At 43.9% G+C, this 27,174-nt stretch overlaps 1 protein-coding gene across 1 annotated transcript; it reads left to right on the forward strand.

Moving 5' to 3' along the window:
• Nucleotides 1–1,854: 1,854 nt before the first annotated feature.
• Nucleotides 1,855–24,395, forward strand: LOC142435928 (uncharacterized). The gene is made up of 3 exons (XM_075539969.1): nt 1,855–1,887; nt 1,980–2,762; nt 22,265–24,395. Exons 1-3 carry the CDS (start codon nt 1,855–1,857, stop codon nt 22,349–22,351), a joined length of 903 nt encoding a protein of 300 aa, XP_075396084.1. The 3' UTR covers nt 22,352–24,395.
• Nucleotides 24,396–27,174: the final 2,779 nt, after the last annotated feature.

The raw sequence follows: 27,174 nt of genomic DNA on the forward strand, positions 1-27,174 counted from the left end.
AACTCAAATCCCTGCTTTGTCGGTTCATCATGTAATCACAGTCAAGATACCTGACTTCCCGATGCTCCCCTTTTCCCATCTGTCAAACTCGGGATATCAGCTCCTATCCTACAGGGCTGCTGTGGGGTTGATAGAACTTAGATAGAGGTCATCAGGTTCAGAAATATTGGCTTAGCTAAATTAAACAACTTCACCAAACCATAAAGTTTTGGAGGAACTGGTGCAATTCGCACCTGTTCTGTTGGATTCTTAAGCACAAACTCTAAACAAGTGAAGGAAAGTTTTTTAAGGCACTAATAAGTAGAATACTGACCAATCTAAAAGGCATCAAAGGCACTCGGCTTTGAAGACTAACTAGCCGTGTTTTCTCCCCCTTCACCACTAGAGACATCTCCAGGGGCAATAACTCTAGGAAAAGCCACTGGAATGACCATGCCTTGATCCTCAAACTGCAGCTCCCGGCGGCGGGGCACTCTTGGCAGCGTGTACCATGCCAACCACCCCTCCAGCCTCTCCGGCCTTGAGCTGTACTAGGCAGGGCTGTGAACTTGACGTTCTACTTTTAGAAAACTTTACGCAGCCAAAGCCCATCTTCTGCCAAGCGTTTGCCAGGGGACGAAGAGTCAGACAGGGTGGACCTGGTAAGAGGAATTTGCCAATACCTTAACGGAGAGGCTCTGCTATGTTGGCCTTAGGCGCTCAGTCATTTTCTTTAGAGGATAACTTGTTATAGCCTTTTACTGTCAATCTGGCATCGCTCAAATTACACATTCCCCTTAGAAAAGCAGCAGCACTGGGAGTGGGAATCTATTCTAAGGCCCAGCAAGCTTACCCCAGGAGAAGGTCCCAACTATGCAAGGGGGGCGGAATTCCCTGTTTGGCACTGAGTGAGTGAGTGAGTTTGCGGAGCGGACAGGCTTTGGGGACGGGCTTTGGGCTTTGGGGAGTAGAGGGTTTGGGCTGGTGACTTTACGCCGCCACCCCTTGCTTCCCAGAGGGAATGGGACCGAGTCTGGGGGGTGGGTGGCAGGCAGCCCAGAGGGTCCTGAGGGTCCCGCGCCGCGGGGCCCCGCCCCTCCCTACCTTCTCTCCCCGTGGAGCACGTAGGAGCTGCAGAAGAAGCCCAGGAGCTCGTTTTCAATGAGGGCATTGTAGACGATCTTCAGGTTGTAATTCCTCTGGGCGTCCAAGGTCCGGTTCAGCACCACCACCAAGACCTGGGTCTGTGGGTAGAGGAAAAAGCCGGCCACGGGCACGGCCCCAGCCACGCGGTCCTCGGCCACCTGCACCTTCTCGACGGCCACCCGGGAGGCGTGCAGCACGACGTAGCGGGTGGCGTTCCGGCACGCTATCTCCACGTTCACCTCGCCGGCGAAGGTGAAGTTCTCCATGAAGGCGGTGAGCATCAGATTGTAGTGCAGCGGCTTGAGGTGGCCCGACAAGCGCAACTGGGTCCAGGGGCGCCGCGGCTCGCGCTCCTCCTCCGATGGTGGCCGGGCGGACGGGGTCGCCGGCGTCGCCTGGCCGGCCGCTTCGGACGGCGCCGAGCCCTCGCCCGCGGGGTGGTTGCGCGGGGCGGCTCCCGGGAGGCTGGCGTTGCGGTCACGCGCGGGGGAGCCCGCGGGGCCGCCGTCGGCGCCGGGCGCGCCGCACTCGTCGAACCTCAAGCTGAGCAGCACGGCGAGTATGGTGACGGCGAGCAGCGCCACGAGGGACACGGCGAAGGCCAGCACAAGCCGTTTGTGCACCGTGATGTGGCGCTCCGTGGTGCGGGGTCGCACGCCCACCGAGTCCGCCCACGGGTCCGAGGGCCCCCTGCCGCCCGGCCGGGGCGCGGCGACGGCGGCCTCCCCCATGGTGGCCTGCGAGGGTGAGCGGCTCTCCGCGGCCCCCTCCTCTGCCCTCTTCTTCTTCCTCCTCTTCTTTTTCTTCTTCTTCTTTTCCTTCTCCTCCTCCTGCTCCCCCCGCTCGCCGTCCAGGGCCATCACGCCGCCTCCTCCGCCTCCTCCCCCGCCCTCCCCAGCACCTCCCGCGGGCGGGCGCCCCGAGCCCCCTCCGGCGCGGGCATCCGGCAGCGCACGCGGGCCCGCGGCGCGACGCCGCCTGGCAGCCGGGAGCCTCCGGCCCGCGCTCTCGCAGGACGGGCGCCCGCCCGGGGCGCGGGCCGCCCCGACTGCCCCCGGGAGCCCCGCCTCCCCCCGGGCCGGGCCGCCCGGGGCGGGCTCGCGGACGCGCCCAACTTGGAAGGCGCCGCCGCCGGCCGCCGGCGCGCTACTTCCTGGGCGGGGTCCGGGCGCCCCCTGCGCGCCCGCCGCTCCCGCCGGGCCCTCCCCTGCGCCGCGCTCTCCGCGGGAGCCCGTCCGCCGGCCCCGGGCTGCGCGACACTGCGAGGCGGACGCCGAGCGAGGGTCCCGCGGGGGGAAGTTAGGGCTCCCGCTTTCGCCCCCCACTCCGGTGTCGCCGGGGCGTTCAGTGCTCCTCCGGGTGGGCTGCGCTGGCGGCGGCGGCGGCGGCCCCGGGGCGCCCCAGACCAGCACCCCGCAGAAGGGCCCGAGAGGATGGCCAGGAGGGACCGACTGGAGCGCCGGCGCCGGAGGAAGTCCGGGAGCTTCGGAGCCCTTCCGGGAATCTGCCCTGGAGACTCCTTCTTCGCCACCCTGGACACTTTAAGCCGCGGTGGCGGCCAACGTCTCCAGCTTGCCAACCGGACAGCCAACCGCCCTCCCTGGTTTGGATGTGGCTCTGCCCTCCGCAGATGGCAAGTAAGCGCTGAGCGCCCGGCCGGGCCACCCCCTGCAGGTAGCTGGAGCTTCGGGCTGGCTTGGTATCCCCGTGGGGAGAGCTGGAGTGAGTGAGTGTGTGTGTGTGTGTGTGTGTGTGTGTGTGTATGCGCGCGCGCGCGTGTGTGTGTGTGTGTGTGTGTGTGTGCGCGCACACAGGCTCGGGTCTATATTGCCAAAGCTACTCTAGCTGCCTTCAGGGACTGAACACCTATTACCCCCCGCCACCCCACCCGAACATCCCCCCCTCCCCTAGAAAGGCAAAGGAGGCGAGAGCGCTCGGCGGCAGGGAAGGCAGGAGAGGGGAGCGGCTGAAAGGCAGAGGCAGGCACGGGAGATTAGAGAGCTTTTCCCCGCTCTGTCACAGCAGACACCCACCGCCACAGAGGGGGTTGCTGAGCCGCCTGCAAGAACTACATTGTAAATCTTCAGCGAAACAAGCCCCGCAGCCACTCCTCTCCCGGAATCTCGAGCCCCACCGCGCTGTCCAAGGATCTGTATTGCCTTCGGCGGTGAACCCCCTGGAGGAAAAGAAGATCCTGTTGGGGAGATTTGGCCTGTCTCAGATTTCACATCAGGCTCACCAGAGGATTTGGAGAGCTGTATGTAAATTGAGATAAATTCTCCATAGACTGTCGACATATATTATACAGTATGATGTGTGCAGGTGTGCAGTACTAAATTGTGGTTAGCAAGGAAGCATTGGAGTCCTCTGGCTGTACAAGCTAGAGAGAGAATTTCCCTCCCGTATCTTTAGAGTTGAGAAATGATAAAAACATAATACCTAAACATAACATCCAGGACCATATACTTGAGACAGAACAACAGGGTTCAGAGCCCCAATACTTCAGACTTGCTGGAGGAGTAAACAAAGCAATGCTATAATTGGTCGGCATTTTTTCCCCGCTTCACCCAGTCAAGATGACTCTTGTGCAGTTTTTCGGTGTTATCTTGAAGATTGTTACAAAAATGTGTTTGGAAATAAACTTTGTTAAGAATGGTTATAATAGGCCAATATTTATCAAGGCACGGAGCGGCGTTGGCTGGCTGTGGACACATGTCTGCACGGGGAAGTTCTGAACGGTGGTGCAGAGTTTCTATGAGTGTGCATGGGCTGTGCAGGAATAGCTCGAATTGGAAGAATATTCAGAGGACAGCCCCAATAAAATTAACATCCAGGAGGCAGGGGACTGGTGTTTAATAAAGCGAAGTGTTACTGGCTTTAGAGTCCATAAAAATAGTTTTCACAATATAAAGAGAATTCCTCTTATATGTGTCTTTCAAGTCTTCAAATCCTCAAGGCATTTAAAATGAATCGATATTTATAATTAAATATAAAGTGTACTGATTATGTTCAAAATTATTTTCCTTACAAAAAGCAACATGTAGTGCTACTGCAGAGCTGAAAAGGTACGATGACCTTAAAATATGACCAAAAGACAAGAGATCAAGTACACATCAACTTTGTCCTAACAACAATTATAGAAATGCAACCCATCGTGCTAAATCTCTTTTCCATTTTTCCCAGATTGAATACATGCCCAGTGCTATACATTCTAAATGTCCATTTAAGCTGCTTGAACATGATGAAGAGAAAATGTTCTAGGGTGGCTTTTTAAAAGCATGTTGTATGTGGGCCGTTAGCAAAACCAAGGGAAAATGCCACATTCTGTTCAAGTTACTTTTTTCTGCTCTGTTTTTACATCGCTGTGCTCTTGCTGCCCATATGTATCTGGCTAAATGCATTGGAAGAAGCAAGGCGCAGCGTTACCTATTTTGCTTTCATAGCATCACACAGCAGGGGAACGGAATGGTGGGACCCTTCTCAGATCACCTGACCTCAGGTTTTAATCTGCCAATTCAGGTTATTGATCTGAAGTCCATGGATTCATCACACGTTGATGATCAGAAAGGTCTGGAACCATTCGCTGGGGTCTGACAGCCGCCACCTAATGAAGAAGTTTACACACTCAGTATTGCTCTGAAGTGCTAGTCGTCATGAAAAGATGGGGCACATTTCCGTTCTTTATGCCTTTTCAGTGTGTTCATGTTCTTTTCAGTGCTACAACAAGGAAACTCTCAGATATTTTGAGATAAAGAATATATATGTACCAATTAGTAAAGGCTTTACTAAATGTGACTGAATTAATAAATGATTTTTTTGAAATTCAAGTAGACTGGACATGACCTCTTAATGCACTGATTCCCCAAATGTAGCCTCACTCAATAAATTGACTATCAAGGTCAAGTGTATGGATATTTCTGCCTTTCAGATCAATGTTATAAAAGCATCCTAGTGAGGTTTTGTTTGATTTTATGGTGTTGTGTTTTCTGAAAGTGTTTTAGCACCCTCACCCTCAGAAGCAGGGTCTTTGGAAAAATAGTAATATCTTCTTAGAACCTGCTATTTCTATCCTGTGTTTCTGTTAGATTGTATGTCCAACAAAAATATCAAGAAATAATACCCTGATATTTCTACCAAGGAATATTGGTGTTATGGGCCTTCTGTGTTGTGAGTCACTGGGATAAAGACACTTTTGACTGGGCCAGTTCTGGAGCCATGCATTTCCCTAGGGAAATATCGAGCTTTCCAAGTACATGATGTTTTTTCTCAGAAACACATTTATTTGTTTGAATAATATTATGATTTTTCCAGTGAAGTCAATTTTGTGGCCCTAGTTGACTTGTAAAAAGGGAAACAGTCTGAATATTTAATATTCATGAGTCCAAAGAGAAGTTATTTTTAATTAAATTTATACTTCACCTTGTCCCTGTAAATGATCAAAATGAACTGCCTTTCGTGAATGTGCTGGCTTCAGAGCAGAGACTTTATGCTTTAATTGTTTACACCTGAGCTCTTTTTGCTCTCCTTTGGAAACTGGTTTGTATGGTGAGGTGCAATTTAAGTGCCCTTGGATTCTCGGCCCCTTCAAGTGCGATTACTGCTTCTCATCCAGAAGCAGCTGTTGCTCAGGAGAAAGAGCTAGATAGAGCCCGAGTCAGCCCCAGCTGCTTACACAACCTAAGTCCAGTGACTGAATGAGCTCAGTTTTGGGGGTGACTGACTGTGGAGAAGTGGGACTAGGCAAACGCTACTAGTTCTTAACTTTTATGAAAGACTTAGAAACTGATATATTACCCTCTCTGCTTTCAATAGATTTCTCAATTATCTCCATTGAGAAATTTTTAATTTTTACCTTTTTAATGGGTAAAGAGACACTATAAAATGTTTAATAGCAAATATGATATGGATTGAATTAAAAGGTGGAAGCCCTCATCCTTGTATCGAAATGTGACCCTGTTTGGAAATGAGGTTTGTCACTTAGGAATGAGAGAGGACTCTGATTCCATCTGAGAGACGGTTTCTAAAAGAGGAGAGCAGGCGAGAGGATAAAGTCACTCGAGGAAGAGGGCCGCCATGTAAAGATGCATTTCAAAGCCCAGTCACTGAGAAGCGCCCAGAGCCTGCGGAAACTGGAAGAGGAAAGGAAAGATCTTGCTCTAGAGCTGAGGGAGCATGGTTCTTCCAATACCCTGGATTTGAACTCCTAACCTCCACAACTAACTTCAAGACAATCTCTGTTCTTTAAGCCATCTATGTAATGGAGCAGTGGAGCAGAGAGGAAGGATCAAACCTTCCCCACACTGGCAGTCAAACAGGGTCGATGCGTGTGCTGTGAGGGCTGAGGTCCTGCAGACCACACGCAATTGGGGGCCATGCTGACATGAATATGGAGAAGCTGGTTACCGCCATGTGACAACAGAAAAATGAAAACACAAATTTGTTTGAATAATATTATGATTTTTCCGTGAAGTCAATTTTGTGGCCCTAGTTGACTTGTAAAAATGGAAACAGTCTGAATATTTAATATTCATGAGTCCAAAGAGAAGTTGTTTTTAATTAAATTTATACTTCACCTGTCCCTGTAAATGATCAAAATGAACTGCCTTTCGTGAAATTGTGATGAAATTTTTATTTTGGAAAAATTCATATTATTGTCTGGTTTATTAATCTTTTCATATTGCACAACTTGTTGATTTCACATGTGGCGCCACTGCACCTGTCAGCAGTGGTGAGGGATTTCCACAAGAACAACCCTGGTGGGTAGAACGTTCCTCACCATCTTGAGGATGGAAAGAGAATTGGTTAAAATTAGCCCTAATATGGAAACATGGAAATGTCCATGATGTGAGTAGTTTGTCACTATAGATAAGGCCTTTGATTTAACTGGGAGTTGTCTGACTTCTGTTTGTTTTTAAAGATCTATGTGAATAGAAATTACATCTAAATGTCATTGTCTTTTGTTCCTCACATAAACAATGGTGAAACTATGGAATTGTCCCTTAATCCCTTAATGCATTAATATGTTTACTTGTTGTAGGCCATTGAATCAATCTCAAGTCAAGTCAAAGCAACTCCATGGAGCCAAGTAGAACACGTGGTCAGGGTCCCTAAGCTATAATCTCTGGGGAAGCAAATCTGATTGCCAGGTCTTTTGTGGAGCAGAAGGTAGGTTTGAACTTTTCAAATAACTTTCAAGCTGTCATTACCCCACCCCCACTAGCATTGCTATAGAATTATTGAAAGTCTTCTGATTATTCTTACATCAAAACAAGGTTAAGTCTAAGCAGAAAATAGATGGGAAATGTAAGGAAAAATCTGACCAAATATCCAGGGTTTTTCCCAATCAAGCATTGAAAACTATACGCACAGAAGAGATAACTGGGATCTCTGGAAAGTTATGTTTCCACCAAGGTGGGGTGTTGGGGGGTCCTAATCAAGGAGGCCTGGTGGCACAACAATTAAATGCTTCACTGCTAACAGCAAGCTCTTTGGTTCAAACCCATCCAGTAACACCACAGAAGAAAAGACCTAGGAATCTGCTCCAGTAATGCATCCGGCCTAGCAAGCCCTATCGGGCAGTTCTGCTCTGGCTTACAGGATCACTATGAGTTGGAATCAACTCAGTAACACACACAGTTGGCTATAGTCCCCGGGTAGTGCAGTTACAGATACAGCTGCTAACCAAATCACTGACAGCGAATCCTCCAGAGGCATAGCAGAAGAAAGGCCTGTTAATGTATACTACCCCCTCCACCACCACCATCCCCCCAAAAAAACATTGATGAAGCACTGTGGAGCTCAGTTCCACTCTGACACTGGATCAATGACAACTTAAAACTTCAGTGTTTGCTCTGGGTTCTTTGTTTTATAAGCTCAGGAGGCAAACTCTATAAAAAGGCAAAGTATGTACTGTGGAAATCTTATATATTTATAAAGCTTGCAAGCATAATAGGCACCAGATTTTACACACAGAACAGAAATTGGGTCATTTTCTAGGGATACATTATGTTGAACTAGTCTGAACTAACTAGTCTACTAGCTGAAGAAAGGAAAACTATAAGATACCAACATATTTTTGTCATGAACTTAAGTTGTTCAAATACATAACTATGACAAGAATTAATTATGTAAGAATTAGGTAATGGTAAAGGTTTATCGAGGACTTTCTCAAGCTGAAAGAACATTTCAGGCCTCCAACTGCAATGTTGAAAGATTGAATGGACAAAAATTCAACAAAACAAAGTAACAAAATAATAAGGAAGGAATCGAGAGCCAAAAAAACTGATCAACCAATGTTCAGTTCACGCCAGGAGAGAACAGCTGATCAAGAACTGACAGTACTGAAAAAAGAAGTCCAAGTTACACTGAAGGCATCAGCGAAAACAAGGCTCTGGGAATTGTGCAGTTAACAGATAGCAATTGAGCTGTTTTGTCAAACAGATAATACTGTAAGCACACATTCACCTACAGCAAGAAATGGGAAAGAGAGACACCTGCTCCACTGACTGGGAAAGACTCACATCTGTGCCAGTTCCCAAGAAAGGTAATTCGGCTCACTCTGGCAACTATCCACCAATATATTAGTACAAGTAAGCTTTCCCTGGAAATATCCTTAAGTGGGCATAGCAGTACATTGACAGACAACTGCCAGAGATTCAAGCTAGATTTAGAGAAAGGTGGAGAATGATGGATATTATGGCTGATGGCAGATGGAGCTTACAGAAAAGCAGAAAATACAAATAAGAAGTCAACCTGTGTTTTATTGATTACACAAAGGCATTCAACTGTGTGGATCATAACAAATTATGGATAACTTTGCGAAGAATGGAAATTCCAAAAGACTTCATATTGCTCCTATTGAGCCTGTGTGCAGACAAAGAGGCTGTACCAGAACAAGAGGATAGCGCATCGTTTAAAATCAGGACTAAGTTACTGGAAGGGCTGTATGCTTTCATCATCCTTACTCCATCTGTGTGCTCAGCCAGTAACCTGAGAAACTGAACTCAGGATTACAGGAAGGCACGTTAACAGCCTGCTATGTGCAGATCATGTACCCTAGCTGGTTAAAAGTAAAGAAGATTGAAAGCACGTACTGATGACTAACAAAGAACGCAGCCTTCAATGTGGATTTCCCTTCGGCATCAAGAAAACACAGGCCCTCGCAGCATAAGCAACACCATGATAAAGAGAGCAGTATGGGAGTGCCAACGATCTCATTTTAACTGAGTGCACCGTCAATGTCCACGGAAGCAGCAGGCAGGGAGCCAAACGACATACCGAACTGGGAATAGCTGTTGCAAAAGACCTATGAAAGGTGTTCAAAAGGCGGGTTCCTCTTTGATGACTAAGGGGAGCCTGACCACAGCCATGGTATTTTCAGTCCCTTGTGGTCAATGAATAAAGAAAACCGAAGGAAAATTGTTACCTTTGATTGCGGTCTTGGTGAAGATCATACTGTGGCCTATAAGAAGAAGCACACCGGTCCTGGAAGAAGTGCAGCCAGAAGGCTCCCTAGAGGCAAGCATGGTGAAATGTCACCTGACGCACATTGGACATGGTATCAGGAGAGACCCGATCAATGGTAACTTCGAACTTCAGTGTAAACTAGAGAGGCAGCAAGACAATGGGAAGAACCTCAGATAAAGCGGCGCCCCAGCCGCAGCACTAATGTGAAACAGAGCAATGCTGTGAGGTGGTGCGGCATTGCTGTACATGCAGTCCCTGTGTGTCAGAACCAGCTCCGCAACTAACAACACCGAGAACTTGCCACGTGCCCTATGGTTGTTGAGCGACTTTAGAATATCTCATTTATCGTGAAAATGACCCCAACAGGATCATTGCTACCATGATCCCTATTTGAAAAAAATGAGACTGAAAGAAATTAATGTGCCTAAACTAATTTAATTAGTTGGTGACTGTCTTAGGTTTCTAAGGCTCAGATCACATCATAAACTGTGGTTAACATATTAGTACAGAAATGTTATCCCATAATTTTAGAAGCTAGAAGTCTAATTCAATGTGTAGACCAGGCCATAGCCCTTCCCCCCCACTCCAAGTCTCTAAGACAGTGGTTCTCAACCTTCCTAAGGCTGCGACCTTTTAATACAGTCCCTCACATGTGACCCCCTCCCAACCACATAATTATTTCTGTTGCTACTTCATGGCTGTAATGTTGATACTGTTACGAACCAGGCAACCCCTTTGAAAGGGCCCTTTGATCCCCAAAAAGGTCACGACCCACAGGTTGCGAACTGCTACTCTTAAGATCTTTTGTTAAGAACCATATGGTCATATCGTTTGATGCAGAAAAGGCATTTGACAACATCCACCCCTTATTCCTGATGAAAACAATCAACAAAATGGGAATTAGATGGGAAATTTCTCAACACAATTAAGGCCATAGATTATAAACCAAAGGCCACTCTCTTCATCAATGTAGGAAAGCGGCAAAGATCCCCGCCTAGTGAGTGGGAATCGGACAGAGACTCATCACTCTTATTATTCAACCTTGTGCTGGAATGATTAGCCAGAGCTATTGGACAGTCAAAGGAAATCAAAGAATGTGGATTGGCAAGGAAGAAGTCAAAGTCTCACTACTTGAAGATTATATGATTTTATACATAGAAAATCCCCCAAACATTCAGAAAATTGTTAGAAACAATCTGAGGAGACTCAGCAACGTGGCAGGATACAAGATTAACATACACATAATCTGATCCCTGTGTGCTAATGAGAGCAATACGGGAAGAATATGAGAAAAAGGAATCAAGTAAACAATACTAGTTACAATATCCACACAAACAATGAGACGTACTTAGGAATAAAGGATAAGCCTCACCAGAAAAACCTAGGACGTGTACAGCGAAACTATGCTTCTACAAGAAGCCGAAAGAGAACCACTTAAAGAATATTTATGAATACAATTGCAATTCAGATCCGGACTCCACATGCGTTCTTTAACGACATGAAGAAGACACTACTAACTTCATGTGGTAAGGAAAGATACCCAGGAGGTATAAAAATAAATAATACTTAAGAAAAGCAAAGGAGGAGGCTTCGCCCTTCTGGACCTCACAACCCATTGTACAGCCACATTATCGAAAACGTCCTGGTACTGGCACAATGACACTGGTACATAGACTTGTTGAACCAAATCGAGATGCCAGAAATAAATCCTTCCACCTAAAGAAAATTTATCTTCAAAAAAGGTCCTAAAACCATCAAATGGCATTAGATAAATTAGATTTCCATTTTGTAGAAGAATGAAACAAGACCTGTCACCCCATGAACAGAAACATACTTAAGATGGATCAAAGACCTAAAAGTAAAACCCAGAGCCATAAAGTCATCGGTAAGAAATCAAGCTGAGAATAAAAATTCCATAGGACCTGGTAATCTCGCTGCTGGGTGTAAATCATAAAGAAGTAAGAGCCGTACCAGGAGCAGACATAAGCACATCCATGTTCAATGCAACACTGTAAGCTGGAACAAGAAGATGGAAAAAACCTAAGTGTAGAAGAACGGATAAAGAAACTGCCACAAAGACACAATAGAATAGTATGCATCACTAAAACTACCAACACCAAACCACAAATCATGTCCTGGCATATGGAACTAGAGAATATGATGATGCATGAAATTAGCCGTCACAAACGGAGAAGTGTGATATGAGACCACTCTTATAACGAGGGGGGAAACCAAGATGAGGACTTCCATGCTAAAGGGAACAGGCTTTGGAATTTGGGAGGCCATGGAGGAAAGACAAAGCAATGGGCTAGGCTGTTAACAGGTGTTTCATTAGGTGAAATGGAATAAGGCGGTCCACAAGAGGGAGAAGAGAAATCGAGTGGATGAAGGGTGAACTATTGGGACTTTGATTAGTAGTTTAAATTGTTGAATACAAAGTTAGTGATCTGAAAATTAAACACGCACCTAATTTACAATAAATATTGTTTCATGAGTTTTCAAAATTTTTTAAAAATTTAACATTTTTAAAATTGAAAAATTCACGGGTTGTCAGATGCATCCTCACATGGCTGCCCTAAGTCCGTGCTGCTCCTCTTTTACGAGAACACCAGCCACACAGGATTAGAACCCACGCTGCTCCAGGATGACCTCATGCCAACCGAGGGCGTCTGCAAGAATCCTATGTGCTAAAAAGCTACCGTCATACCTAGCAAGGGTTAGAACTGCAACATACCTTTGTGAGAGCCCTTTTCAATCAACAGCTGTGGCAATGCTCAGATTCCAAATCAGGTCATGTTGTTCTGTAACTTCTACAGGTAACCATAATGCTATCCTGTTCTCAGAAAGGTAAGCAACTGTAACAAGTCTGAGTGCATAGCTGAAACTCTTTATATAAGTTATGAAGTTGGTGAGACACTGAACTAGGAGTGTAGGGCAGAACCAGACAGCTCTGAGCTCTACTCTTACTAGCGTACAGAAGTGCTACCTGGGTGTTTGTTACGTGAAGTGAATAAATAGAGAATAGTGTAGTGTGACCCTCCGCAGAATAATTATAATTTTATAAAATAATGATTATGGAAAGCACAGCATTATCCATCCTGGATTGAGAACTAAGTAGTTGAAAGAGTTGACGATAGCTTATTTTCATACTGCAGAACAAGCAGTTTATGTGCTTTACAAATCTTAACTTGTGGATGCATTAAAAATATTCCCCTTTGACCCAAGATGGTTTGACAGATCAAATTTACACGATTTGAACGGCGCCTCACCACTTTCAAACCACAGTCAGTATCTGCATAAAAGACATACTGAGTGTAAACGCACATAAAGGTGAAACACATCCTGCTTTAGTGCCTCCACGTACTCTAATCTGTAAATGTTAATCTTTCTTACAGTAATTTATCCCATCTCTTTACATTAATAGAAAAAAATCATCACAGCCCCTTATTTGATATATAAATATAACTATACTAAGTAGAATATTAAATCTAGCTATCAGATGATCATTGTGGATAAATTGACAAAAATATGGTGAATTAGTGTAGTATTAAAATACAGCTAACATGGAAGTCATATGCCTAGGTGTGATTTTTTTAAAAGCTGATTTTGGCACACGGTGTCTTATTTTTAATATTGTAATATTAAACCCTGTTCTTGCATAGTCAGCTTCCTGGTCAAGGACATTTTAATGTCTGTGTCAGAAGCAGACTTTCTGCTAGAAAATAGTTCATGACGAACATGCAAAATAATGCTAAAAATTTAAATCACATTGTCAACTACACTAAATTCCTACCGGGATACTAGGCAAAGGAGTTGTGCTTAGATGTCAGTCCACTATGTCTGTGTGAAGGTGCAGAGGTGGAGTCCAACCTATCCCTCAGGTCACAGCCTGAGGATGCCTCATTAGGGTATGGCCTTTTGCAAGCGAGGCAGGAAGAACTCCCTCTCTTGCCCTTGACTGGCCTCCTTGCTGGGACTCTGCCTGCCACCAAGGGCAGCACCCTGTGGTTCTCCAGAGAACTGTTGGCGCCCCACCTTGCTTCCGTCGACCTTAGATCCCAGTGTTCACAGGCTGATGTCCCTGCGTCCCGCTTCACTTTTCGGTGTCATCAGTCTTGGGCTACCAGAGTCTGAAGAGGACCACGGACGTTGGTTGGACTGGGCTGGAATGATTTCTTAATATATAATTTTATCTTGATAGAAAGTTCTTTTTATAAATATCTGAGTGTCACTGGTTTTGTTTCTCTAGACAACTCAGCCTAACACAGGAATGAATTATTGTGTTTTTTCCCTCTTCAAGTTTTAGGTCTGTGTGCAAATAGCATAATTCCTTCCCTCGGAACTGAAGAGCAGCTTCTGGTTCACTCCATCTCTTTGCGCATAGTCAGTAAAGCTTGTGCATAGTCAGTAAAGGGAAACTCTTCCTTTCAGCTCATGATACCCTAATTCAGAACCCATCTTCAGTCTCAGGATTGGATACTAAGACTACACCAAATTTGTTTGAGACACACATTGTTTTCTGAGAACATTTCCACACACCCAGAAGGCACTTTTCAATGGCTTAAAAAGAAAGTAGGAATTTGGGAATGCAGAAATATTCTTGAAACTCGAACATTTAGACTTTTGGCTATGGGGTATTATTACAAATATTAAAAATCTCACTAAAAGGATCTTCAAAAAGTTCATAAAAAAATGGACTTGAGAAATAATGGAATTTTCCCAGGAATGTTTGAAAGGCCCCCAGCTCATATAATATGTTGTTACACTGATTGCCTTTTATATTAAGAAACTAAGTGCTGGGGACTATACAAAACGTAAAAGTGCAATGATCATCATTTATATGCCAAACAGTTGACCAGTTTATATCTGTACAAAGTCGTCCCTGCAAAAGGGATCCACAGAAAATGCAAACTGCTGACTCTTGAAAAATAACCAACTGTGTCATAAAATGAAGCATTTTTCCTCTCAACAGTTTGTGGGAGGGGAAAAGCAATGCACCTGAAGGAGACGATTTGTGAATTATTAAATAAAAGTTGACCCTTTCATAAAATTGGTTAATTCTCAGTATAGGATTTATTATGTAAGTCTTCCTTGTATATTCACTTTAGTCATTTTTCTCTTTAGTGCCACCTTGTGGGTTCGCCAGTAACAATAAATACGTAGTTTTTAGTCTCTGGGGTTTGGGGGAAGTTTTTGTCTTCTGCTGTGTTTAAGCTAGTCTTCATCGTGGTGTGGTAAACTCGGCCATTCGTGTCCTCAGACAGCCTCTGCACCAGAAGGTATGTGCCATACCTCTGCAACTGGCCCTTCTGGAGACCAGGATGATTTCTCAGAGATCGGCAATATTGGAGTCTATACAAAAATCGATGTTAATTTACAGGATAATCACCAAACTTATCTTGGATAACATAACTGGCCAGCTCGGACGTGATTTTTCCATAAGAAAAGTGTTTTCTCAATTCAGTATCATGATGTTTCCAACAGTGTCCCATGAGAATTGATTCTAGGTAATTCGCAGCGCTGCTTAATCCTGTTGTAGAAAAGCTCTGGTATCTGATTTCGTCGCTAAGGCAGCTTACTTCTAACATGAGATTGCATTTGCATTGAGTTATCATACTCAGGTTTTTTTTTTTTCAATTATGCTGCTGCTATGAGAGAAGAAGGAAAAATTCCGCACAATATATTGAATGTCTTTTTTCAGACATACAGGAAATATATATTCCCTAACACGGCGGTCCTCAACCTGTGGGTTGTGACCCCTTTGGGGGGTCAAACGGCCCTTTCACAGGGGTCGCCCAATTCATAACAGTAGCAAAATAACAGTGATGAAGTAGTAACGGAAATAATTTTGTGGTTGGGGGTCACCACAATGTGGAACTGTATGAAAGGGTCGCGGCATGAGGAAGGTTGAGGGCATAACATTTTCTACATATTATAATAATCTTTTAAATTGTCAAAGAAAAATCCATGGCTTATCCTCTTTAAAAAGTGAATGTAATCCACATGTGACCTCCTCCCTGGGAGATGGACAGCAGAGAAGGGGGGAAGGGAGACTCCGGATAGGGCAAGATATGACAAAATAACAATCTGTGGATTATCAAGGGCTCCTGAGGGAGGGGGGAGCGGGGAGGGAGGGGGAAAAAAAGAGGACCTAATGCAGAGGGCTTAAGTGGAGAGCAAATGCTTTGAAAATGATTAGGGCAAAGAATGTACCGATGTGCTTTATACAATTGATGTATGTATATGTGTGGATTGTGATAAGAGTTGTATGAGCCCCTAATAAAATGTAAAAAAAAGAAAAAAAAAGACAAACGTAAAAAAAAGTGAATGTGTCTGAACTTACTGCTGTGGGTGTATGTGGACACTTTTTGAAATTGTATTTTTGGAGTCATTTAAGAGAAAGTAAAAATCATGTATAGTCTGGTTACTTGGAATGTGTAAATGCTCAGAGTTGAACTCCTCCTAACCTATTAACATTTGAAGGTTGGGCCATGTATTATTCAAAAAGTAATTTTCCCTGGATCTGCAATAAGGCCTCGGACCTGACCTATAACCGGAATGTCTTAAGCTACTGGTTATCAATGCTGGAAGCACACCAACAAAACAAGAAAATGTAAGTATTTTTCTAGGCTTGCTAAAGTCTAATTACAGAACTAGGACACAGTCCAGTCAAACACTATCAGTAAGACTGCAAACCCTTCGAATATAACTCCCTACTCACCTTTGATCTTGATCAAGTCTCACACTGTGCTTCCAGAATTAATACATTGTGTTTTCCATTTCAGGAACTTTAATTGTTCCATTTTGCCCTCATTGTTTCCCACAGATTTCATACAGGAACAAATTTAAAGATACCTTCAAATGATGTCAGTTACGTTGTTCTCGATTTATCCTGTGCTCGGAAAGTTGCTTTGAAATCCAAACCTAAAATCAAAAACCCCGGAGCTAGACTCCTATACCTTGGACCAAGAAGAGTGCTGAGCAGTTTTTCCTTCATGCTTCAACTTCAGCATTAACATTAGAAGCCTATCTTCTTTCTCGCCCTTACGACCAGCTAGGAACAGATATAAATCTCTCAGCAAATTATACCCTAAGCTTCAGAAACTGCTATGTAAGCCATCTAGAAAACCCATTGAGCAGATAGGGACTGCTGAACTGCAGTGATGAAGTTCTATTTTATTTATGGTAAATAGATACAGGAAACATATTTGATATCTTCTCTGTTACAGATTTCAAGTTGGACAGATCCTAATTGGATTACATTATAGACCAACAGACTTCTACTTTAAAGTCAAATGGCATGTATGGTCTCTGTTCAGTTCCTCTTAAAGTCTGGCTGCACAAAATATATTCCTGACATTCTTTAGCATCTTGGTTCCTTTAATCTTCCAAAGTGGAAAGTGATGAATTTTGACTTGTTCTTAAAAGCGCTAACATTCAACTAGGAAAACTCAGTAAGTGACACCTATTAATGTTCCCTTTTGTCTTCTAGACAGAAAATCAAAGCTATTTAAAGTAAAAGATACACTTAAAATCAATGTGTGCCCACAAGTTAGCATCAATGCTTACAAACCCTCTCTGTGATCATTGTGTCTTATTTGCGTATATATTACTTTATGTATCTAAATCTATGAATAAGAGAGAGGTATCATTTGATGAGAAAGGAATACATGTTTCCATAGGGTCTGAATAGAGACTCTGCTGACCTGTAGTATTATAAAATACTGCGCCACTCTTCCATTTTCAGTTTTTGCCAAGATAGCCAAATTAAACTGATGTGATAATCATCCAAATATATAATTGTAAAACCATGATTGTAGAATCATTTCTTTCTAGCTCCATGAGATTTACCTCTGGTAATTCTGTTTAATGTTCAGAATTCTATAGCAGTTCTCTTGAAATATTCTAAGCAGAAGCTATACCTTTTAGGGTATGCAAATAGTTGCTTCCCAGCAACATTATAATCTATAACCTGTATTATGACTTGAGCAGAATGAGCCCTCCGTTTTGATTGCCTATGGCTCAAAGTGTTAATGTTCTTGAACTGCCTTGTCTGTTATTAGCTAGTTGAAATTGCATTAACCATGAGAATTAATTATGGTCTGCATCTCCCCTCTCTTCAGTAGGCTTTGTCTGCACCTTCCTAGCTGAGAGGGGAGCTTCTGCTACGAAGAATGACAGACTCCCACTGCACACCTTCCCTACTGTCTGCTCCCCAACTCCAACAGTAATCCGGCCTGAGGACCTTTATATTCTGGTGTTACTTCTGAGTTCCTTAATTACTTTCCCCAAAACTGCTATGTTCTCCAGTGTTTTCTCTAGAGGGAAAAATGAAGATACATAGGCACAGGTGTAAATGTCAGACTTCATCGTTTATTTATTGAAGATCACTTAAGAGCAATCTGTAATTTCTTCCATAACCTCAAAATGGGTTTCTCTCAGCCACGTAATATCTCAGGGAAGCGTTTGTTATGAAATGATCACCTGCTTTTGCAAAGTCCCGGGAGCTTTAAGCTGAATGCCTCTCATGTACCAGTCGCTGAACAATTGACGGCATGATGACTGAGTTGGGCAGCTGCCCGTTAGGTTAGCCATTTGACACCAGCAACCACTCCATCCAGGAAGCTGAGGCTGTCTACTGTAGCGAGTTGACGTCTCATGAACCCAGAGGACCAGTTGTATCCTACTCTACACAGGGCCACTATGACTTGGAATTGACTCGATGGTTTGGGATATAGTTAATAGGCAATAAACAGGCCAACAACCCAATAGTGATTTGACTAGAACGAGTCAGCAAACTGCGCCTCTCAAACCATATGTCGTTTTATGAGTAGGCATGTGTGGCTCTGAAGTAACAGAAAATTGTAAAGGATTTTGGATAGGGTTCAGATAATTGTGATTTCATTTGTTTGTAAAAGTATCTTTTTGGCTCTTTGATTTTTAATGGTGTGGAACAGGATTGGCTGTTCTGTCTCCACAGTTTACCAACCTCTGGACAAGAAGATCATTTCCATACCCCTTGGAGTTCAGTCCTGTACCGTCAACATCTAGAAAAATGTAGCCACTAGCCACTGTTTCTCAGAAAAGCATTACCACTTCCCTGGTACCTGTTAAGCAACTCGGAAGAAGAAGAAAATGTGCAGGGAAAAAATGTCCTGAGGAAGTCTAAAATTGTTAACAAAACCCTTCTTCCACTTTGCCTTCCCAATACACAAGATCCTGTGTGGAGTGGGGATTTTAAGTAATATTTAGAAATTACTTTTCCAACTCTCATTATAGAGTGATGTAAACCTTATGGAAAGTAGTTTGGCAAATGCTTGTCAAATTCGCCAAAGTAAACAGCTGCAGTGAGATGTTTGAGACACCTTGTATCATAAATGTTAACAGAAACCTCACTTACTAGACTGCAGGCTGTTCAGGGGTGAGGAATATGTCAAAGGGGCTTCAGGGGTTCGTAGGAAAATGGAATAAAGAGGCATGTTTATTTATGTATGCACAAAGCAAGCACTCCAGGGCATCCCAAGCCCTTAGTACATATACGTTACATGAGTGAAGTCAGTAGTGCTTATCATCAGTTCCCTTGGCCTTCTGGCTCCTTCACTGCCTTTGCTTTGCCACATCCTCTCGGGATGCGTGCCTGCTGCAGGCGCTCTTCACCTCGGACGTCTACCGCCCGTCCCAAGGAACCGCCTTTGGGGGGCGATCTCATCACTAAGGTGCCTCTTCTCCAACCCCGTCAGAGATTTGGCACCAGAATATTTATTGAAAGCAGTTCCACCTATTTTGGGAGGAGACAAGCTAACAGAAATGACAGCATTGTCCCTGAATGAGCCAGTAAGTCAGTAGGATCTAAATTAGTATCAGATCCTCGAAGTTTCAAATTTTGAAACCAAAGTGAATGTGTTTTCCCACATGGAGGATGTGACTAGATGTTGGAACACGTTAGGCATTACAAAATGAGCTACACTTCACACGGGACTTAAACTCTGAAATAAAGACTATAAGGTAACAGGCACCTGCGGTGCAATTTACTCCTAAACAGTACCTCAGACTTACTACAATAATTGGTAAGTCAGCTTTGTGTGCCTGTTTCATTATACCAATATGTATGTTTAAATGCCACATGTAATACATAAACAATATTTTTAATTACGTTAAATTTGGGTCAATAAAACACTCAAGTAATTTGACTACCTTTCCCCCACCCCGCCATATGCTTGAAATGAACTTGTATGTCACTGAAGACTTCAAGTTCGCTTCAATGTTCATTGTTTAGCCACTCAGACCAATGTTTATTACATCTAAAGACTGGGGAGTCTGGAGGGGTTTTGTGCGTTTATTTTCTCTAATGGAAACCTTTTTTTATTTTTAACCTGTCATCTCCTATGTATCCCCTCCCCCTTTCCCCACGCCTGTTGCTGGCCTCCTCGCGGGCATCAAGTCGTTTTTTGGTGCCCAAGCCACATTGCTCCCCTTTAGTTTTGCATATAACAATGGAGATTAAATATGTCAATTTGTAATATCGACAGCCTAAGATCTCTAGATTTGTCCATGTCTTTCTGTGCGTAAGAGTGTTACTGCTCCTTGTTGATGTATAAGATTCCATCATATGAATGTACCAGAACTTGTTTAGCCATGGCTCTGGGGTTGGGGGTTTGGTTCTTTGTTTTTGCTATTGCAGAAATCGCGGCAAGAAGCATGGGTGTACTTATGTCTGTTTGTGTTTTCCTCTTAATTTCTTCGTAGAAGTTGGAGAGAGGAGAGAGATTGCTAGGTCAGGTCATAAGGGACTTGGCTTTGCGTGTGCTGATGGCCGCACGCGTCGCGCTGGCTTCCGGCACGGCGCCCCCCTCCCACCAGCAGGGTTACAGCGTTCCTCTTGCTCTGCATCCTCTGCAGCACTTCTTAATTTCTAGTTTATTGAATTTTTTGAAAAGTGATGGTGTGCGATGGAAACTTATTGCTTTCATTTGTATTTCTCTCATTGCTAATGAGCTTAACAATTCTTCATATGGTTCTTGGCCACCTCTGGGTCATCTTTGGTAATGTTTGGGGTCATGGGATGAAGTTTGGCTCTTGTTTCATTCTCCTGCAGGTGAAGATCCAGTTTTCCAGCATGATTCGTTGAAAAGCTGTCTCTCACTCATTTAATAGGTTGTAGTTTTTATTTAAAAATGGAGGTGTCTGTATATACGTGGTTCTTCTTCTGAGGTGTCTATTATCATCCATTGGTCTTCCTGCCATTGTGCCAGTCCCAGGCTGCGTGTTAGCATGGCAATAAAGTAGGTTTGAAAGGCTGGGAGTGAAAGACCCACTTAGCTTTGTGAAAAATTTGAATAGTGTCTGTGGGTGTGTGTGTTTGTCCTAGGTTCCTTTCTCTCTCATATAAATTTGGTAATTAGTTTTTCCATTTCTTTGAAAATTTGTGATGGAATTTGGATCACAAGTGCACTGACTTTGTAAAGTATTTTGAAAATGTTGATATTTTCACAACATTTAGTCTGCCTCCCTTTTTAAATAACACTGCTGCTAATTTACTATTGTAGTTGTATGATGTCAAAATAACTTGCTAATACAGAAAGCTTAATTTAAAAATATGCTCACTGGCTTACTAACCTAGGATTCATGGACTACTTCTACTTACATTTTAATGTTACATAATTTTGCTATTGCTTTGAAACCGTTGAGCCAACCTCTCCAATAAAACAAATCGCCAGACTCACTTCCATCGAGTCAACTGCTACTCGTACCAACCCTTGAGATTCTGAACCTATAAATCTTTAAGGAAGTAGAAAACCTCATCTTTCTTCCACAGATTGGTACCTTTAACTGCTGACGCGGTTAACAACCTGACACAAAGCCAACTACACAGACCTCTAACAAATTCTTCATCACAGTCGCTTGCATTTGCTGCATGTGCCACTTGAAGGCATTGGAAAGATAGCAAGCCTTTTGTTGCATTAAATCTGTGTTTCCCGAAGTAGGTAGTACATCCCCTGGGGATGCTGGACTGCTGCAAGTGATTGGAAAAGTCAGACACCTGCGCTTTATCCTGGATTGTGTGCTATTGTGGCAGGAGTTGTTTGCTTTGGTTTTGGGGGTGCTGTTTTTGGTTTGTTTTTTCCTGAACACAGGGCAGTAGGCCAAAGAAGTTTGGGAACCTATCCTTTAAACTCACTTGCCTGGAGTCTTCTCTGACTTCTAGGACCCTGTAGAACTGAAACCAGAGGGTTGCCTAGGTTGAAAATCCTTTAAAAAAATAAAAAAGCAGGCTGCCGTATGTGCGTTAACATCACTGTATTTCTACTTAGGAGCCGAGCACTTTAGTCACTGCACTACCAGGGCTCCTATAGTAAACCCTTAGCCATCAAGTCTATTCCTACTCATGGTGACTATCCAGAGGGAGTAGAACTGCTCCTATGGGTTTCCAAGGGTGTAAATCTACACAGGAACCCAGTGCCTCACCTGCTCCTAGAGAATGACTGGCAGGTTAAAACGGCTGACTTGAGGGTAACAGCCCAATACACAACATATTAGGCCACCAGGCCTCTTCTTCTTGTGATAAAGTAAGGGTAAATTTTAAAAACCATATGCATCTGTTCTGAGTTGTCTACAAATGCTTAAAGATACAGAGTCTACCTGTAGTCGTAATGCCTTCCTCTCTGTCCCGCAGGAAAAGCAGTCCAGTGCTTGTCTGGGCTTGCCTAAAGAGTGCATCGGAGCTGACAAGAAGGCAATCTGGCAAAGTTCAGGACTCTAAGGAGGGATGCCTGAGCAGATCAGAGGACCAACAGCATCAGATGAATGTTGACATATGAGGACAAGGAACCAAGTCTCTTAGGAAGACACAAATATGCAAAGGGAGGACTTCAAATTAACTTTGTGGAGTCAAGCTGTAAGTGGAGGTAAAGATGTAATTTCATAGTTTTTAACAAATATAGATACAAACTCCAGATCACTAGCATCGAGTTAATTCTGATTCATAGCAACCCTAGATGACAGAGTAGAACTGCCCCTTGGGGTTTCTGAGCCTGACAATCTTTGCTGGAGCATACAGCTTCGTCTCCCTGGAGCTGCTGGTGGAGTGGAACTGCTGACCTTGTGCTTAGCAGCTCGACATGAAGCCTACTCTGCCACATGTAACTAAGACACACACCGAGAGATGGTGCGTGCATCCACTAAAATAACCTGGAAGCAGCAACATTGCCGAAGCAATGAGAAGAGTTAATGGCCAAATCCTGGTTTCTAAATATCTCTCCGTACTAAAGAAATCAAGATCACTGGAGGTTCCAACGGTGGGTCAAAGCAGGAATGAAGTGAGATTTTAACATCTTGGTATGCCACGGAGTCAGTGAGCTCAAAGAACGATGTGAACATGGCCAAAGAACACAGGAGCCACCTGGAAGGTAAGACAATTGATGCAGCACAATGAAGCGAGTAATGGATAATAAATTCATGAATAAAAGAGAAATCTGTTTGTCCACACTGATATATACAAATAGAAAAGGAAGTGCTTTCTTAGCTTAGAATGCCAGCTAATCAAGGTACCGGGAACTCAGCAAGAAACAACAATGATGCGAAATCTAGTGCTTTAAAGTGAGACACGACTTTACTCCGTCTTAAAGTATCTTCAGACAAAATTGTTACCAATTGCAAAAAAGAAGAAAACTTCATAGTGGAGAACCCTAATTTAAAAACACCATTTGAATCAAATGATAAAAATGAACACTTGTTCATTGTCATCAAATTGATTCCACTTGTGGGGGCCCCATGGATGCGATGGGCTCTAGGGCCTCTCAGACACAGGTTGTCCGGCCTGTTCCTCTGTGGTACTATTAGGTGGTTTTGAACCGCCAACTCTGGTTAACAGTCAGTGCAAGCCAAACCATTAAAACTCACCTAATGAGATGCAGTAAGAATGCATCCTAATTCTGGTATTCCAGGTAAAACTGCATTACCTTGACCTAACAGAATACACATCAAACAAAACTGGAGGGGGTTTCTATAATATCACTGGCCTTCACAAACGTCAGGGCCATGAACGTCAGAGAGACAGAGGAGCTACTTCAGACTGACGGAGGCTGAGAAGACATGACACCTGAGAGTAATGCGATCCTGAAGTGACAGTTGTTGCTGCAAGCACATTACTGGAATAATTGGCATATTTTGAATTTGGTCTCTGGGAGAAGGTTACTGAGTTAGTTTATTGTGCCAGCCTGGCCTATAAACACATGTGGGGTTAATTGAAGGACAGAGGGATAAATGGCTCGGTGAACCTTGCCTTTAGAGTTCTCGAGTCTCTTGCTTTCTAATGGTCAGACCAATATGTAGCTGCCTTAGCCAATTCCCTGCTTCAGCTGGCAAGGCTCACTTCCTGCAAGACATCCCCAAGAAGAAGCCACATGGATCTACCCCGATGCAGCCCTGGGTGCTGGAGTACCCGTGTAGAGACCCCTGCCAGTGCTGAGACGCTTACACATTCACTGACTCCGCTTTCCTCCTGCAGTCGGCGTCATAGTGTGTGTTCTGTGAGATGGAGGAGGACTTTGTGGATTGGTATTGGACATCTGGGTTAGTGGGTTAACGTTGGACTTGTGGACTTGGGCAGCACTGGGCTGGGATGTTCTCTTGATGTGCACTTAACCTGTATATGAAACTCTGTCTTATGCATGGTTGCTATGGCTTTGTTTCGCTGAAGCACCCAGACTAACGCGGTTACTGGGCAGATCATCATGCTGTGCTATTCATACAACGCTTCTATCAGGCTGGAATTATTGAAAATAAAAGTCTGTTTGGCAAGCCTCTCTGCTTGCTCATCAGTATTATTTTTAGGTGCCCCTGTGCTGCTAGGAACAGAACATTGGTAGAGCGGCAGTAAGGAAAGCGGGAGTAAAGTGGGGGAAAAGGTGAAGCGGTCATGTGGCAGCCATCCACCGACTAATTCACAGTCAAGTTTTTGCTTTCACTCACTTTCCTGGTGTCTTGCAAGTACATTTCCACCATAAGAAAGCCTGTGTAACCATTTTAAACACCGAAAAAGACTTATTTTGAGAGTATGTTTTCCTTCCTGTTCTTCACGAATTTATTTTTAGAGACATCGTTTATTATTCTGGAAGAGGCCACGCTAAGCAGCAAATTGCTAGACCACTCTCCCAGCCCCATGAATCACCTGCGAGCACCGACGGAGGAAGGGGTAACTTGGGGCGTTAGCGTTAGCTGCTAACTACCAAGTCGGTAGTTTAAAACCACCAGCGGTTCATAGGAGAAAGATGAGCGATTCTATTCCCACAGTTACATTCCCAGAAATCCACATGGGCAGTTCTATATTGTCCTATAGGATCGTTGTGAGTCACAATGAACTTAGTCACTGAATTATGAGACAGGGAGTTTAGTTTGGTCTTCCTAGCTTTCTTTATCCCATTCATTTACCTCACAGGCCTCTTCTTCTTTATCCATCGTTTCCTCCTCTCTTCTCTTCACCAAAACCAAAACTCACCTGCATTGAGTTGCTGCTGACTCAGTGTCCAGACAGGACAGAGTAGAACTGAGAACTGAATTTTTGAGACCAACTCTTTATGGGAGTAGAAAGCTCCACCCTCCTCCCACAGAGACTGATGGTTTTGAACTGCTGACAATGCAATTAGCCCCCATCTCATAACCACTACACCACCAGGCCTCCTTTTCCCTTGACCAGAGATGTAAAAATGCTTCTGAGACTCATTCAAAGAGAGAGGCCCACCATCAACATTTCTTGACCTATACTCTATTCCAAACCCTCCCTTAAAGCTGTGAGAAGAAAGGAAATCAGGGTGGTAAGCATCCCCCCTCCTTTTCATTCTCTTTTGTTCGGTTTTCTAAATTTTCTCCCCTTGCAATTCAAGTCAGGGCTATAAAACAGCCTGCCACTCTGAAACACCACTTGTCAAGAATGTGAGAAATTGTTGAAAGAAAACTTTAGAAGATCTAAATTCAAATCACCTTGACTGCAATTAAAATCGCCACCATTCTTTAGTAATGACAGGTGGAGTACAAAGGAAGCAGCAATGACAGCCACAGAGCTTTCTAAGACCTGGAACAATATCCACAAATCAGGAGAAACAATAGACTCACAGTCTATCTGGTGAGATATTTTAGTTCTCGTGTTCATCTGCCTCACAGAGACTAACGGAATACACGGTTAGATAACCTGGGGCTCTCACCTGCAATCACCAACTGCCTCATCTCCATTATGGTCATGATCACCTCACATTCTCCTTAATTCCGTCTCGGTGTTAATGGCGAGAAGGAAAATGGCCATAGAAGAAGAATGGAAATCACAAATCAGGTAAGTAGTATTTGGGGCATTCTAAGAATCCCTGCCCAAGCGATCATCCCCCTGAGAACTACTTGTAACCAGACCTGTTAACCGCTTTTATTGGACATTTCCTATGATGCAGTGTTCAAACCCAGCTACTGCAAGCTTATACTGTGTGACTTCATCCAGAACAGCCCCTTGGTAAGTCACACTCTGTGCTGCTGCGAATCCTGGGTCTAGTTCTTCTAGGCCAGGATCTGCAGCCCTCCTTGGGTACTCTCTGCCACAATAAAGGGGCTGGGACATGTGGCCCCATTTAAACCAATCTCTTCTCAGCATAACCTCTCTTATATTAGATCATGGGTCTTGAAACTTGTCCCAAAATTGTCCTTCCTGGTATTTATTTACTAACTCACTCACCATATGCTTATAAGAACTTTGTGCAAAGTACTTCTCTGGGCACCGTGAACAAAACAAAAACAAAAATTTTCCCGTGTGGAGATTTCATTCTAATAGACAAAATTTTAGAATTAAAATAAATAAGTATATTATAAATGGAGCTAGACCCAGGATTTAAACTGACAGGGAAGGCCTTATATGTGAATAAACACCAGTGGTAAGTAAGGTGTGTACTTGAGGGAGTGGACAAAGCAAAAGCTTTATGACAAATTCTTCTTGTAATTGATGTAAATTTACAAAACCCAAAAAGTGACAGTGTGGAAACTATCCAAAATAATACAGGCTATCTAATGTTCAACATATGTTTCTCCCTGTCCAGAGGAAAGCATGCAGAAAATCAAAAGCATGTGGACGCAAATAGTCTGATGGACTAACAGGCCATGCAAACATCATTCTCCATGACCCTGAAACCAGAACAAGTAGAGAGCACCCAGCTAGCACTGGCAACGGCTCTAAAAGGGATCGCATTAGAAGCACCTGAGTAGAGTGGAGATGTGGAACAAAACCTGGGGTCACAGAAAGACCAGGCTTACTGGTCAGATAGAGACTAATGGAACCTCCAACACTTTCACCTTAATTACGCTTCAGGTCTGGAAACAACTCCTGCCCAGGGCTCACTATTCAGCCAAACAATAGGTCTATACAGGAACAGTAGCAGTAGAGGGGTATCCTTATCTTAGAGCAGTGGTTCTCAACTTAGCTAACTACGGGACTCTTTCATACAGGTCCTCATGTGGTGACCTCCCCCCCGCACACCACCATAAAATGATTTTCGTTGCTACTTCATCACTGTAATTGTGCTACTGTGATTAATCAGGTGACTCCTGTGA

Source organism: Tenrec ecaudatus (assembly GCF_050624435.1).
Source record: "Tenrec ecaudatus isolate mTenEca1 chromosome 11 unlocalized genomic scaffold, mTenEca1.hap1 SUPER_11_unloc_2, whole genome shotgun sequence".
In the NCBI taxonomy this organism is placed as follows: Eukaryota; Metazoa; Chordata; class Mammalia; order Afrosoricida; family Tenrecidae; genus Tenrec; species Tenrec ecaudatus.

What these genes read in the sequence shown, in the direction of transcription:
- LOC142435928 (XM_075539969.1), top strand. Translation starts at nt 1,855, where the DNA reads ATGGTGGCCTGCGAGGGTGAGCGGCTCTCCGCG. An exon ending in AGGGTGAGCGGCTCTCCGCG is followed by an intron (nt 1,888 to 1,979) that starts GCCCCCTCCTCT and finishes CTCGCCGTCCAG; the next exon opens with GGCCATCACGCCGCCTCCTC. An exon ending in CTGCCCTCCGCAGATGGCAA is followed by an intron (nt 2,763 to 22,264) that starts GTAAGCGCTGAG and finishes TCTGTCCCGCAG; the next exon opens with GAAAAGCAGTCCAGTGCTTG.